We start from the raw sequence: 16,137 nt of genomic DNA on the forward strand, positions 1-16,137 counted from the left end.
ATTTTATTTTATTTTATTTTATTTTATTTTATTTTATTTTATTTTATCTTATTTTACTTTATTTTATTTTATTTTATTTTACTTTATTTTATTTTACTATTAGGAAGCTATTTATTAAATATAATTTATTGTCAAATTGGCTTACATACAACACTGAGTGATTGTGTGATTATAATATTTGACCCAACAATAAGAAAATGTATTTTCTATGGGTACACATGGGACATTTATAAAAACTGACTAGATGCTAGGTCAAAAATTTCCTCCAGCAATTCTTATCCCAATACAATCAGGTTATAATTAAAAACACTCATAGGTTTGTAAATTGAAAAATGTATTTTAAAAAAGATTTTGACAGAAAGAGAGCACCAGGGGGGAGAGGGGCAGAGGGAGATGGAAAGAGAGATTCTCAAGTAGGCTCCACACCCAGCACAGAGCCTGACATGGGGCTTGATCCCATGACTGTGAGATCATGACCTGAGCCGAAATCAAGAGTCAGATGTTTAACCAACCGAGCCACACAGGCGCCCCCAAAAATGCATTTCTAACTAACTCATGGGTCAAACAAATTGTAGCAAGGATTAGAAAATTATTTCTGAGCAATAAAAAAAAATCACAGGAGGTATTTGCAATACTTGTTGAATACAGTTACAGAAGTACTTAGAAGAAAAGTGATTGCCTTAAACACGCACATTAGAAAAAAAGAGAGCCTCATGCTTAATGGGCTAAATAGCCAATTTAAGTTTTAGAAAAACAAACTCAAGGAAATCATAGAAAATATGGGTCGAAATGAAATAGACTGCAATAGACAAGCTCAAAAAGCCAAAAGTTGGTTCTCTGAAAATACTAATAAAAGAGGAATACCACAAGGACATGGAAACAAAGGAAGGCACAAATAAAATTATTAGAAATGTTAAAACAGAAGTGTAACTACAACCACCTCAGAGACTAAATCTCATAAGAGGATATTACAGACAACTTTATGATATTAAAGTTGATATTAAGACGGCTAACTGAAGACATGGATAAATTTCTGGAAAAGTACTACTTACAGAAATGGATTTTACAAGAATTGTAATTCCAAAATAGCACTATAACCATTAAAAAATGGAATTAACACTTAGGAAATCTCCCCCCGCACCACACACACACACACACGAAATCCAGACCCAAGTAAACTTCTGTGCAAGCTTCCATCAAATACTTAAGGAACATATACTTCCAATGTTACACGAAATCTCTCAGAATAGAAAAGAATGACCACTCCTAACTTTCCTGATGAGTCTAGCACAATCCCGATACCAAATGCAGAAAATGATAGCACAAGGGGAGTAAGACCACAGGCCAAACTCACTCCTGAAATTCACACCAAAAAAATCTGAACACAGTATTAACAAAGAAAATTCATCAATGTAAATGAAGAGAATTCATCAAGAATTCTGGAGTAGTTGGAATCTGGAATAGTTGGCTTATTCCAGAAATACAAGGTTAGTTTAATATAGAAACATTAATAACTATTTTTCATCATTAACATAGTAAAACAGAAAAACCATATGAACTCTGAAGTGCAAGTAGAAAAACTTTAAACGAATTTCAACACTGATTCATACGCAAAATTCACCACCAACTTGGAATAAAAGGGAAGTTCCTCAACTGGGTAAAGGTTAACTCATAATTTGTAATAAATATTCTGCAAAATTAGTGAAATGAGAGCCTCCCTTTTAAAATCAGGAATAAGACAAGGAGGCCTGCTTTCACCCTTCTATGAAACATTGTGTTTGAATATGCTAGCAAAGCAGTCAGAATAAAAGAAAGAAAAGCCATACTTATTTGGAAAGGGATAAAGAAAACCATCAGTATTTGCAGGTGGTAGGATTTGTAAAAACTCCAAGAGAATATATAAGTAAATCGTTAGAATTAATATAAGAATTTAGCAAGATTGTTGAATACAAAAATCAATATTCAGAAGTAAATTGTGTTCTATACAGCAAGAAGCTCTGGTTAGAAAATACAGAAAATGTAGCTTTAAAAAATTGAGTGTAATAGAGACCAAAATATAAAGCATCTAGGAATAAGTCTAACAAAAATTTCCAGGCACTTTTATGAAAAATTGCAAAATTTTTTGGCAGACATATAAAAAGGCCTAAATAAATGGAAGGTTATGTATTATTCTTGAGCTGAAACTCTCCAAATTGATTTAAATATTGATTTAAATATTTAATATAGGAATCCCTACTAGAGTTTTTGTGGAATTTGACAAATCAATTCTAAAATTTCATAGAGAGGAAAAATAGGCCAGAGGAAAAATAGACAAAGCTAAGAGACTCATGAAGAAGAACAAGATTTGTGTCAGAGTGGGCCAGGGATTTGCACTGTCACTCATCAAGATTTGAAATATGAAATTATAGTAATAAAGATAATGTAGTGTTTATTAAGCAGACAAACAGATCAGCTGAACAGTAGAGCCAGCTGGGAAGAAACACATGCATACATGGAAAATCGATGTATGATAAAGCAGGCACTACAGGTAAGTACATTATTCAATAAATGGGTCTGATAAGATTAATTATTCACATGGAAAAAATAAAATTGGATCCCTATCTCCAAGTATATACAAAAACTAACTCCAGATGGATTAAGGACCTAACTGTGGAAGTCAAAACTATGTGGACCTTTCAGGAAACAACATAGGAGGCTATTTTTATGAACTTGGAGGAAAAGATTTCTTAAATTGATTTAAAAACGCACAAACCAATTAAGGTAAGAGCTGGCAAATTCATCTATAATAGCAAGGACCTCTGTTATCAATAGAGATCATAAGTGAAAAGTTGCATAAACTGGGATAAATCCTTTCAATATATATACATATTGAAATATATAAATAATGTCCTAGTCATTAGAATGAAATCTTATAAGTTATTCTGAAACAAAAATAACTCAAAAATGGGTAAAAATCCTCATTTAACAGAAAGGGAAGAAAAATTCTTCATGAATAAATGAAAATATGCTCAATAGTAATTAGGGAAATGCAAATAAAAAGCACAGTGACATAATTTCACATCTACTAGATTGTAAAATTAAAGTCAGATAATACTGAGTATTGGTGAGGAAGTAGCACAATGGGAACATTCATGGGCTGCTGGTGTAGACGTAGTCCACTGCTGGTGTAGACGTAGATTTGAACGATCTTTTCAAGAGGCATTTAGGCATTACCTAGTAAACTTGAACAAATGCATATCCTACTTTTAGCCAATTGTACTTTTAGGTCTATATCCTAGAGAAACTTTTGTGCGTGTGCATCAGAATGGGATTTGCTAAACAATAACGTACATACAATGACTACAGGATCTTGTTCAAATGCAGGTAATGATCTAGGAGGTCTGGAATGAGGCCCCAGATTCTGCATTTCTAAGTAGCAGATTCTACGGTACTGGTAATGTTCTCTTCCTTGACTTGTGTGATGAATACATGAGTATTAGTTTCATTTTATTCTTTAAATGGTATTTTTACAGGTGATAAATTGTGTACATTTTTACCACTTACATAACAGAAAAACACTTAGCTCCCACTGAGCTGTCTCTTTGGGCTTAACTGCCCCCCCTAGATAGGTGCTGCTTCTTCCGATTTTGTTTTCATGATTCATGACCAGATCAGAGCAGTATGGAAGCCCATATCCGTCACTAGCTCTTGGGGCTCAGTGTGTGTGAGTGAGATTGGAAACTCGTGAAACTGACCATCAACGCTTTTTCAATGCTTTTTTTGGCAGATTGCCTTCTCTGATGGCCCCCCTGGTCTCTGCTTGGAGGAAGCAGAAAATAACCCATGTGGCCAGAGAGGAAGGTTCTGTTCTCCAATTCTGCTGTACAGGGAATTTTTATCTCCAAATTAGCCTTTGTCTGTTTCTCAGTTGGTTTCAAACCCACAGGAGAAAGCTGGTGATTGGCATATCTGAAATCCGCAACTAGGACAGAACGCTGTCAGGTTCAGGAGTAGCAGAGACTCCATCCTTGCTTCTTGGTAAGAGTCTGGGAAGGTGGCAGTATTTCTGAGAGGAATGGAACGTGCACTCCTTGAAGGGCTTGCTAAAATCTAGTTATCAGGGCTTCTAGTCCAAAAATTTCATTTACACTGCAGAGCCATCTGACTTCTAAGGGACCACGTGAACCAAGACAACTATCGGCAACAACCACTTCCGCTTTACGGAAGACACGAGTATTCTGCCGGCGACTGCCTGGGTTATGTGTCAGTCCTCAAGTAATCCCTGTGGCCAATGAAATGCGAGGCTGTTGAGTCCTCTGGGGAGCAGGGGCCACATAAGGCAGTTCCCTGTATCCTATTCAGGGCTTAGGGTATTGCCTTGACTGTTGCACTGAAAAATATTCTGATTCATTGATGGTTTTAACTTATCAGATGATTTTCTAATGCAGTTAATTATTTTCTCCTGTGCCAGTTTTCTCTTTTTAGTTATTTTCATTCACTCTCATGTTAATATGGGTTGGAGAAACTATGTATATAATGGAATTAAAAGAGCCCTGTAGTCTGAAAAACCAGCGTCAAATCCCAATGCTAGTTATTAGTAGCTGTGTATTATTATCTGAGTTATTTAACCTACCCAAGCTTATATGTCCTCATTTATAAAATAAAGATAACAATACCTGCATTTCTGTTTGTTATAAAAAGTGAGAGAGATAATTTACATCAAGTACGAACATTAGAAATATATGTTCAAATAGTGGTTGCTATTGTTATTTTTATTGTTTGTTTCCCAATATTAGTTTGGCATTTTATTTGAGGATATCTTGATTGGTGAGTGCAAGCTTATGTGAAAAGTATAATGTAGATAATCCATCTGTGGTTAATTAAAAGTTAAATCTAATTATTCTTAAAAAGCATTAATTATCTTTGTATTCAACATTGCCTCACTTACATAACTCTATAATACCACAGGAAGCAGATATGAGAACTTTGCACAGACAAATTGCGTTCTTCTTCTGAATCCTAAAAGGAAATTAAGGTAGCTTTAAATACAAATTTGGATACAGGCAGAAAAGCCACAGAGGCACTAAATTAGTGATCTAAGATGAGAGGAAGTATAATGAACAAATTTTGGAATAGAACTAACAAATATTCATGTAATACTAGTTCAATTCTGTAGCTATTCTCTGTAATTACAAATTCACTATCATGAGTGACAAATTTGTTATGTATTGGTCTTTGCACCCAGTTCCTGCTAATCTTTGGTCTTTGACCGCAGTTCCTGATGCAGAGCTCCTACAACTCTTATAATCTCCTGAATGATGGGAGGGTCTGACACAGAGATCCTCAATCCCTTTTGTTCTAATGAGGCAACTCGGGGTGGGATCCAGGATGGGAACTGGTCACTAGAAAGCCCAAGCCATGATTAGAAGCTTGGAACTTTTACCTCAACCTCCCACCCTTTGGAGGGGGGGGGAGGGACTAGAAAATGAGTTAATGATCGATCATGCCTATGCGATGAAGCCCCATAAAAATCAGGTTGGTAAACATGTCCATGTGCTGGCAGGGTGACACAACCCAGCTCCATGGGGTCGGAAGCTCCTGTGCGCAGGGCCCTTCCAGACTTTGCCTTATGTGGCTCTTCTCTGGCTGTTCATCTGTATCCTTTATCATATCTTTTATTATAACTGATAAATGCATTTCCCTGAGTCCTGCAAGCTGTTCTAGCAAATTATTGACCCTGAGGAGAAGGTTGCGGGAACCTGGATTTATGGACAGTCAGTCACGAGTACACGTGACAAACTGGGACTTGCAGTTGACATCCGAAGTGGAGCAGTCTTGTGGGACTGAGCCCTTAACCTTGTGGATGGGAAGTTAACTCCATGTAGAAAATGCCAGAACTTAGAATTGTAAGACAGTCAGCTGGTATCAGAGAATTAGTCAGTATGGAAACCAACCCCTTATACTTCATGTGGTAACAGAATGTTCTCTGTGAATGTATAAAGGAAAATAGTGAGTTTTCCTGGACAGTCTTACTCACTGAAATGCAATTCAATTCATTTTCTTCCATGATGGTTCTGAATCAGAGATGATTTTGCTCACCAGGGTACACTGGCAATGCCTGGAGACATTTTGGATTGTTATATCTGAGTGTTTTTGAATGTATTTCTAAAGTCACGTGTACATCCTTGAAGGTTATAAGATCTGATGACACTATCCGTAAACGACAAAGATACTCTTCTCTATGCATGTATTTGTGTGTATGTAACATTGCACATTTGGGCTTCTAACACACAACAAAAGGAAAAGGAGTAAGCCTTTACTTCCTCAGAATTGTGTCCATGAAACTGGTAAATATTCATAAACTCAAAAACCTCAAGTTGAAATACTTTTCAATCTACGAGTTTTGAAAAAATGAATTAATATTCATTTGGCCTCTCCTGCATCACTCTACTTGTTCTCTGAAAATAAAGATTAGAAATCAAGAAGAAGGCATAAGCCCCAAAATATAGTCAAATTTTGTCACACGCAGTCTCTATGGCAGTGGCTTTAGACACACTTGCGTGGGAATATCAGCTATGAATGCCTGGCCGGTACCTGTTACTAATTAGTAGAGAGTCGATGTTTTTGATGCTTAACTTTTTCTTTTTTTTTTGTAACCCAGAGAGGATTCAACATCATTCTTACGTATTTGCATTCGCAAATGCTTTCTCGAATTGAAGAAAATATAGTAAAAACAAACTTGCTAGAAATGGCTTTTAATCCAGGGAATTGTTATAAAAGTGTATGATGTGAGACCCACTCATTGGGGAGTATTGTTACCAGGAAGGTGGTAACTGAGGCTTTCACATACTTATTGACAAAAAGGCTAAGGTAAAATCACATACCATTTCATAACATCATTTTCTATGAGATATATCTGGAAGTTAATGCCCTATTGATAATAATTTAAAAATACCTCTTATCTATGATTAACACATACTATTTAAAACAGATTAAATTAGGTTGAAAGCTCAAAATATGGGAAATAAAGTGTAACAGAGATAATTACTCAAGATTTAATAAGTTATCATTAAAATCAACTTACTGGGCCCACAACAATTGGTCTTATAGTCTGAACACCAGGAGAAGAACAACGCAGCTCTGTCCTCGGTGAGCTAGTATTTAAAAAGAACAGAAAGATAAATAAGCATACAAGGTTAGGAAAAATTCCCTACTTTTTAAGCCTAAAAACATTAATTGTATGCTAATAAGAAAAATAAAACATACAGCATATTTTACTTTTATACTATTTTCTTTAAAAAAATTTTTTTAATGTTTATTCATTTTTGAGAGACAGCGAAAGAGACAGAGAGAGAGAGAGAGAGAGAGAGAGAGAGGTTGAGCAGAGAAAGAGGGAGACACAGAATCCGAAGCAGGCTCCAGGCTCTGAGCTGTCAGCGCAGAGCCCAACGCTGGGCTTGAACACAGGAACAGTGAGATCGCGACCTGAGCCGAAGTTGGATGCTTAACAGACTGAATCACCCAGGCACCCCATATCCTATTTTCAAAGAGATCTTGTCTTTCTTCTCACATCTATTTAATGGGAAGAAATTTACATTCAATCACCACCTTAAATCTGACTGTCTGCACTATATGAATACTTTTTTATGGGTAAATACACACATTATATTGACATCAGCAGCAAAAATCTTACCTTTTATTTTTCACTGAACAAGTTCCTGGCACACTCCACTCAAGAAATGATGTTCCTTCATACTCTAACGTAATCTAAAAAAGAAGGTACAATAGTTCAAACAAAAAGTCTGCCCCAGAATTTTTACCTCAGTATTCAGAGGCAGGGTTGAATTTTCTGTGTCCTTATCATTGAAAGAAAGAATGACTAAACATTTTATTGCTTTAAAATTGTACAAAGTAATACGACAAAGGAAAGGCAATGTAGCTTTTCCAAGACACTTCAGTAGTCTCCCTTAAAAACTCTAAGCTTCTTTGTGGAGTTGAGACGACAGGGAAGTAGGGGGACTGGGATTGCCCTGGTCCCTCAAACACAGCTGTATTGAGGAGAGATCACTTGGACCACCCAAGAAATGGATCTGCAGAGTGCCAGAAGAACCTCCAGGGACAGAGAGAGGCAGCGTGGTGGGATGGAGGTACATGTATATGGAGTGGTGGAGAGAAAATGGCAGAGGCATGGAAGGGAGGGAACCCTTTCCGTGCAGAGACAAAAGGGAGTGAAAGAGAGAGGGGTTGTAAAAGTCAGTACTCAGTTGGCACAAAAGGAAAACCTCTCCAGACCACAGATGGGGGAATGAGAAATACAGAGAGTGCCAGTTTCTATTTTGCAAACAGCCTTAGGAGCTGAAACTCGGAGGTTTCAAAAGTGCACTACTTTCGCCGACTTTCTCCGAAGCTAAGCCAGGAGCCGCTGGGTGTTCCTGTGGAGGAACCACCTCCCCCTGGAGCGCATAGCCTGGTACACGGATCTCTGGGGGATACTGGAAAACAGTCCCCTTTCCAGAGTACTTTGGGAAAAGGGTTTATTGCCTCCCCAATGACAAAGACCCTGCAGGTGCCAGCCAAAGGCCTTTTTTTTTTTTTTTTTTAGTTTATTTATTTATTTTGAGACAGAGAGAGCACAAGCAGGGGAGGGGCAGGGGGGGCGGGGACAGAGGATCCAAAGCCGGGTCTGTGCTGACAGGAGAGAGCCCAATGTGGGGCTCAAGCCCAAGAACTGGAAGACCATGACCTGAGCCGAAGTCAGAAGCCCAACTGACTGAGCCACCCAGGCACCCAGTCTTTTATCAGCCTTTTATCAGCAGAGTGGAGTGGCTCTACATCAGAACAGGATCCATGCTGTGTGGGGGGTCCTTTAAGACATTGGGTTTTGAATCCCAACTGGGCACCTAGAAGGTGCTGGAGAACCGTGAGGAACAGGTCAAGCTGAATGCCCTCGCTATCCTGTGAGGGCTGCCTGAACAGGGGTTTGAGACAACCTGGCGTGGGAAGGAGAGATTGGGGTGTCGCCAGTTTTCTCCCCATCACCAACACAGTGGGGCTTCAGAGAGAAGCACAGCGGCCCCCAGTGGAGGCGGGACACTTACACCAAACCCTGCCCCTGGTAACTGCACACCTACTGGAACAAGACTGACACTGAGCCAATGCAGCCAGCCTCTCCTCCAGACCAGCACAGCCACCTGTCCCTGGCACCAACAGACAACTGTTTGTTGCTGTTGTTATTGTTGTTGTTTGCCTGTCTGGTTGTCTTTTTCGTTTCTCTTTTCTTTTTTTTTCTTCTCTTCTCTTTTTCTTTTTACCCTCTACTTTTTTTATATTGGAATAAGGCTCATAGCTTCTGAATTGTTTGTGGTCAATTCTTAATATATATATAGTCTGTTCAGGCATTTTTACTTTATTCTTTTTATATCTTTTCTATCTCTTCTCCTTTATTTTCCTTTCTTTTTCTCTGGATTTAAGCCTTATAGTTTTTTGATTCTCTGTTTGGTCTTCTTTTCTCCCCTTTCATTTTTCTTTTTTTATGGGATCAGGCCTCCCCCCTACCTCTTTCCTTTTTTCCACAGTTACTTCAACAAACAAATCAAAGCCCACCTGGTGGAAGGTCCAAACACTCCAGCACTACAAGCAAGGAGGACCTCTACAGAGGACTGACCAGTGGGATAGAGCAGCCAAAACACAATAGAGTGCATGCAACATACACCAAAAACACTTCCTGAAGTGCCAGGCCCTCAACAGTGAATGACCCCTTTTTAATATAGTAGTACTTACAGGTGCAGACACATAACAAGCTACTAAAACATGCAAAAGACAGAAATTAGCCAAAATGATGAAACAGAAGAATTCTTCCCCAAAACAAAATTTGGGAAGAAATCACAGCTAGAGAATTGCTCAAAACAGATATTAACAATATATCTGAACAAGAATTTAAAATAATAGTCATAGGACTAATAGATGGGCTTGAAGAAAGCATAGAAGACAACAGAGAATCTATTGCTGCAGAGATCAAAGACCTAAGGACTAGGCATGATGAATTAAGAAATGCTATAAATGAAATGCAAAATAAACTAGATACAGTGACAGCAAGGATGGAAGAAGCAGAGGAAAGAGTAGGTGAAAGGGAAGATAAAATTATGGAAAATGATGCTGAAAAAAAAGAGGGAAAGGAAATTACTAGATCACGAGGGGAGAATGAGAGAGCTAAATGATTGTGAAATGAAACAATATCCATCACATAGGCGTTCCAGAAGAAGAAAAGCAAGAGAAAGGGGTGGAAGGTTTATTTGAACAAATTATAGCTGAGAACTTCCCTAATCTGGGGAAGGAAACAGGCATCCATGTCCCAGAGGCACAGAGAACTCCCTTCAAAATCAACAAAAACAACAAAAACAAAATCAACAAAATCAACAACGTCAACACCACGACGTAGCATAGTGAAACTGGCAAAATACAAAGATAAAGAGAGAATTCTGAAAGCAGCCAGGGACAAAAGGTCCTTAGCTTACAAGGTAATACACATAAGGTTGGTAGCAGACCTGTCTACTGAACCTTGGCAGGCCAGAAGGGAGTGAATAGGAAAAATATGTAGTCAAGAATCCTTTATCCAGCAAGGCTGTCATTCAGAACAGAAGGAGAGATAAAGACTTTCCCAGACAAACAAAAACTAAAGGAGTTTGTGACCACTAAACTAGCCCTGTAAGAGATCCTAAAGGGGACTCTGTGAGTGGAAAGCAGCAAAGACTACAAAGAACCAGAGACATCACAACAAACATGCAATCTACAGATAGCACAATGGCACTAAATCCATATCTTTCGATAATCACTTGGAATGTAAATGGACTAAATGCCCCAATCAGAAAACACAGGGTATCAGAATGGATAAAAAACCAAGATCCATCTATATTCTGCCTACCAGAGACTCATTTTAGACCAGAGAACACCTGAAGTTTGAAAGTGAGGGGGTGAGGAAACAGCAGTCATGCAAACAGATGTCAAAAGAAAGCCAGAGTAGCCATACTTATATCAAACAAACTAGATTTTAAAACAAACACTGTAACAAGAGATGAAGAAACATTATACCATAATTAAGGGGTCTATCCATCAAGAAGAGCTAACAATTGTAAATATTTATGCCCCCAATGTGAAACACCCAAATACATAAATCAGTTAATCACAAACATAAGCAAACTTTTGGGTAATAATACCATAATTGCACGAGACTTTAATACTCCACTTACAACAATGGAACAGATCATCTAGGCAGAAAATCAGTAAGGAAACAATGGCTCTGAATGACACATAGGACCAAATGGGCTTAACAGATATATTCAGAACATTTCATCTTAAGCAGCAGAATACACATTCTTCTCAAGTACACATAGAACATTCTCCAAAACAGATCACATACTGGGTCAGAAAATGCCCTCAAATAGGTACAAAAAGATTGAGATCATACCATGCATATTTTCAGATCACAATGCTATGAAACTTGAGATCAACCACAGGAAAAATTTTTGGAAAGCCTCCAAATACATGGAGGTTAAAGAACATCCTAATTAAGAATGAAGGGGCTAACTAGGAAATTAAAGAAGAAATTTAAAAATACATGGAAGCAAATGAAAATGAAAATATGACAGTCCAAATCCTTTAGGATGCAGCAAAGACAGTCCTAAAAGTAAAATACATTGCAATTCAAGACTATCTCAAGAAGCAAGAAAGGTCCCACATACACAACCTAACCTTACACTTAAAGAAGCTAGAAAAGGAGCAACAAATAAAGCCCAAAGCCAGCAGAAGAGGGGAAATAATAAAGATTAGAGCAGAAATAAACAATGTAGAGTCAAAACAAACAAAAAAACAAACAGTAGAACAGATCAATGAATGTTTTTTGAAAGAATAAACAAAAATGATAAACCTCTAGCCAGACTTCTCAAAAGAAAAGAGAGGGGACCGAAATAGATGAAATCATGAATGAAAGAGGAAAGATCACAACCAACACCACAGAAATACAAACAATTAGAAGACAATACTATGAAAAATTATGTGCCAATAAGCTGGAAAATCTAGAAGAAATGGACAAATTCCTAGACCCTCACACACTACCCAGACTCAAATGGGAAGAAATAGAAAATTTGAACAGACCCATAACCAGCAAAGAAATTGAATCGGTTATCAAAAATCTCCCCCAAAATGATTCCTGGCCAGAATGGCTTCCCAGGAGAATTCTACCAGACAATTAAGGCAGAGTTAATACCCATTCTTCTCAAACTGTTCTAACAAATAGAAATGGAAGGAAAGCTTCCAGACTCATTCTATGAAGCCAGCATTACCTCGATTCCCAAAACAGACAGACTCCACTAAAAAGGAGAATCACAGGCCAGTATCCCTGATGAACCTGGATGCAAAAATTCTCAACAAATACTAGCAAACTGAATTCAACAGTACATTAAAAGAATTATTCACCACAATCAAGTGGGATTCATTCCTGGGCTACAGGGCTGGTTCAATATTCACAAATCAGTCAACATGATAGACCACATTAATAGAAGAAAAGATAAGAACCATATGATCCTGTCAACAGATGCAGAAAAAGCATTTGACAAAATACAGCATCGTTTCTTGATAAAAACCCTCAAGAAAGTCGGGATAGAAGAAACACACCTTAACATTATAAAAGCCACATATGAAAGGCCCACAGCTAATATAATCTTCAGTGGAGAAAACCTGAGAGCTTTCCCCCGAAGATCAGAAATATGAGAGGGATGTCCACTCTTGCCACTGTTGTTCAACGTAGTGTTGGAAGTCCTAGCCTCAGCAATCAGACGACAAAACGAGATAAAAGTCATCCAAATTGGCAAAGAAGAAGTCAAACTTTCACTCTTTGCAGATGACATGGTACTCTACCTGGAAAATCTGAAAGACTCCACCAAAAAACTGCTGGAGCTGATATAGGAATTCGCCAAAATCTCAGGATATAAAATCAATGCACAGGAATTGGTTGCATTTCTATACACTGATAATGGAGCAATAGAAAGAGATATCAAGGAATCAATCCCATTTACAATTGCACTAAAACCCATAAAATATCTGGGAATAAACCTAACCAAAGAAGTAAAAGATCTGCATGCTGAAAACCACAGAAAGCTATGAAAGAAACTGAAGAAGACACAAAGAAATGGAAAAACATTCTGTGCTCATGGGTTGGAAAAACAAATATTGTTAAAATGCTGATACTACCCAAAGCAATCTATACATTCAATGCAATCCCAATCAAAATTGCACCGGCATTCTTCTCAGAGCTAGAACAAACAATCCTAAAATTTGTGTGGAACCACAAAAGACCCTTAATAGCCCGAGTAATGTTGAGAAAGAAAACCAAAGCTGGAGGCATCACAACCCTGGACTTCAAGATGTATTACAAAGCTGTAATCATCAAGACAGTATGGTATTGGCACAAAAACAGACATATAGGTCAGTGGAATAGAATAGAGAGCTCAGAAATGGACCCTCAAATGTATGGCCAACTAATCTTCTACATAGCAGGAAAGAGTATCCAATGGAAAAAGACACTATCTTTATTTAGCAAATGGTGCTGGGGGAACAACATGAAGGTGAATGAAACTAAATCACTTTCTTACACTATATACAAAAATAAATTCAAAGTGGATAAAAGACCTAAATGTGAGACAGGAAACCATCAAAATCCCACAGGAGAAAACAGGCACCAACCTCTTTGATCTCAGCCACAGCAACTTCTTACTTGACATGTCTCAGGAGGCAAGGGAAATAAAAGCAAAAATGAACTATTGGGACCTCATCAAGATAAAAAGCTTCTGCACAGCAAAGGGGTGAAAAGATGTTCAACATCCTTCATCATCAGGGAAATACAAATCAAAACCACAGTGAGATACCACCTCACATCAGTCAAAGTGGCCAAAATTAACAACTCACGAAACAACAAGGATGTGGAGAAAGGGGAACCCTTTTGCACTGTTGGTGGGAATGCGACCCAGTGCATCCACTCTGGAATACAGTATGGAGGTTCTTCAAAAAATTAAAAAATAGAACCAGCAATTGCACTACCAGAATTTATCCAAAGGATACAGGAGTGCTGATTCGAAGGGGTACATGCACCCAATGTTTATAGCAGTGCTATCAACAACAATAACCAAATTATGCAAAGAGCCCAAATGTTCATCAACTGATGAATGGATGAAGAATGGAATACTGCCTGATGATGAGAAAGAATGAAATCCTGCCATTTGCAACAATGTGGATGGAACTAGAGGGTATTATGCTAAGCAAATTAAGTCAGAGAAAGACAAATATCATATGATTTCACTCATGTGGAATTTGAAAAACTCAACAGATGAACATAGGGGAAGGGAAGGAAAAATAAGATAAACATAAAGGGAAGCAAACCATAAGACACTCCTGAATACAGAGAACAATCTGAGGGTTGCTGGAGTGGGGGTTGGGGGTGGATTAAATGGGTGACGGGCATTAAGGAGGGCACTTTTTGGGATGAACACTGGGTGTCATACGTAAAAGATGAATCACTGGGTTTTACTCCTGAAGCCAAGTCTACACTGTATGTTAACTAACTTGAAAATAAATTAATAAAAGAACCCTATAAGATTCTTATTTTACTTCAAAAATGATCAGCGCACCTGGGTGGCTCAGTTGGTTGAGGGGCTAGCTTCGGCTTAGGTCATGGTCTTGTGGTTTGTGAGTTACAGCCCCGCATTGGGATCTCTGCTGTCAGCGCAGAGCCTGCGTGGGATTCTCTGTCCCCCTTTCTCTCTGCCCCTCCCCTGCTCTCTCTCCCTAAAAAATAAATAAACACTTAAAATATTAATAATAGGGGCACCTGGGGGGCTCAGTCAGTTAAGCATCTGACATTGGTTCAGGTCAGGATCTCACAGCTTGTGGGTTTGAGCCCCGCATTGGGCTCTGTGCTGACAGCTCCGAGCCTGGAGTCTGCTTCGGAGTCTGTATCTCCCTCTCTCTCTGCCCCTCCCCTACTCAATTCTGTGCCTCTCTCTAAAAAATAAATAGGCATTAAAATTTTTGTAGTAAAATAATAATAATAATAATAATAATAATAATCTCTCAAGTGTCTGGCAGGTGATTGTACTCCAGCAGATTCTGAGGATAAAGAAAAATGGATGAGACAAGATCCTACACTTAAAAACAAGGCATGGTGAATTCTGAGGTCCTACTATTCACGGATCACTGACTGTCACTATCACTTTCATCAGTCACATTTTCCTTATTTCTTTTTTTTTCTGCTTCACATTCTTTCATTTATAAGTTCTTTCTTTCCTCTTTTGAAGGATACTGATCCACATCCTAATATCATCAGTCTCAGTCTCAACATTGGTCTACTTCAGCCAGCGTTGGGACATCATTTCACCTTTAGAGTAACAGTTTTATAATGTGTACACATTTCATGTAGATATACGTGTGCAAAGAGTGTATCAGTGTCTTTGCTTGTAAAAAGGGGATTATGATACCAACTATGTCATAAGTTTGAAATGATAGGATCAGTGACAGTGTATAAGAAAAAAGAGAAAAAAATCACCAGAAGACATAACATAACCCTGAAATACGTAAAGAAAAAAATGTTTAAATTTTAGTTGACACACAATGTTACATTAGTTTCAGGTATACAGCATAGCAATTCCATAAGTTCTTACATTAATGCTCCGTTCACCACAAGTGTAGCCACCATCTGTCTCCATATACTGCTATTACAATATCATTGACAAAGTCCTTATGCTGTGTCTCATTCCTCTGACTCATTCATTTCATAACTAGAAGCCTGTATCTCCCACTCCCCTGTACTCATTTTGCCCAGCCTGCCAACCTTCCCTCTGGCAACCATAATTTTGTCTTATGTATTTATAGGTCTGATTCTGTGTTTTGTTTATTTTTTGTTGTTGCTGTCATTGTTTCTTGAGATTCTACATATGACTGAAATCCTATGACTTATTTCTCAATCTGACTTATTTCACTTTAACATACCTTCTAGGCCCACCCATGTTGTTTCAAATGGCATGATCTCATCCTTTTGTATGACTGTGTAATATTCCTGTGTGTGTGTGTGTGTTTGTGTGTGCGTAAGTGTGTGTGTGTGTATTCCTTATC

At 38.1% G+C, this 16,137-nt stretch overlaps 1 protein-coding gene across 3 annotated transcripts in view; it reads right to left on the reverse strand.

Moving 5' to 3' along the window:
* CATSPERE (catsper channel auxiliary subunit epsilon) overlaps nt 1–16,137 on the reverse strand; it is a 195,191-nt gene that overhangs the window by 159,539 nt on the left and 19,515 nt on the right. For all 3 annotated transcript variants that reach the window (XM_049633805.1, XM_049633802.1, XM_049633803.1), the window contains 3 exons: nt 7,673–7,746; nt 7,064–7,133; nt 4,928–4,998 (listed from right to left, as the gene is read on the reverse strand). In XM_049633805.1, coding sequence (XP_049489762.1) covers nt 4,928–4,998; nt 7,064–7,133; nt 7,673–7,746 — 215 coding nt within the window. The remainder of the gene's footprint in view (nt 1–4,927; nt 4,999–7,063; nt 7,134–7,672; nt 7,747–16,137) is intronic.

Source organism: Panthera uncia, chromosome F1 (genome assembly GCF_023721935.1).
Source record: "Panthera uncia isolate 11264 chromosome F1, Puncia_PCG_1.0, whole genome shotgun sequence".
In the NCBI taxonomy this organism is placed as follows: domain Eukaryota; kingdom Metazoa; phylum Chordata; class Mammalia; order Carnivora; family Felidae; genus Panthera; species Panthera uncia.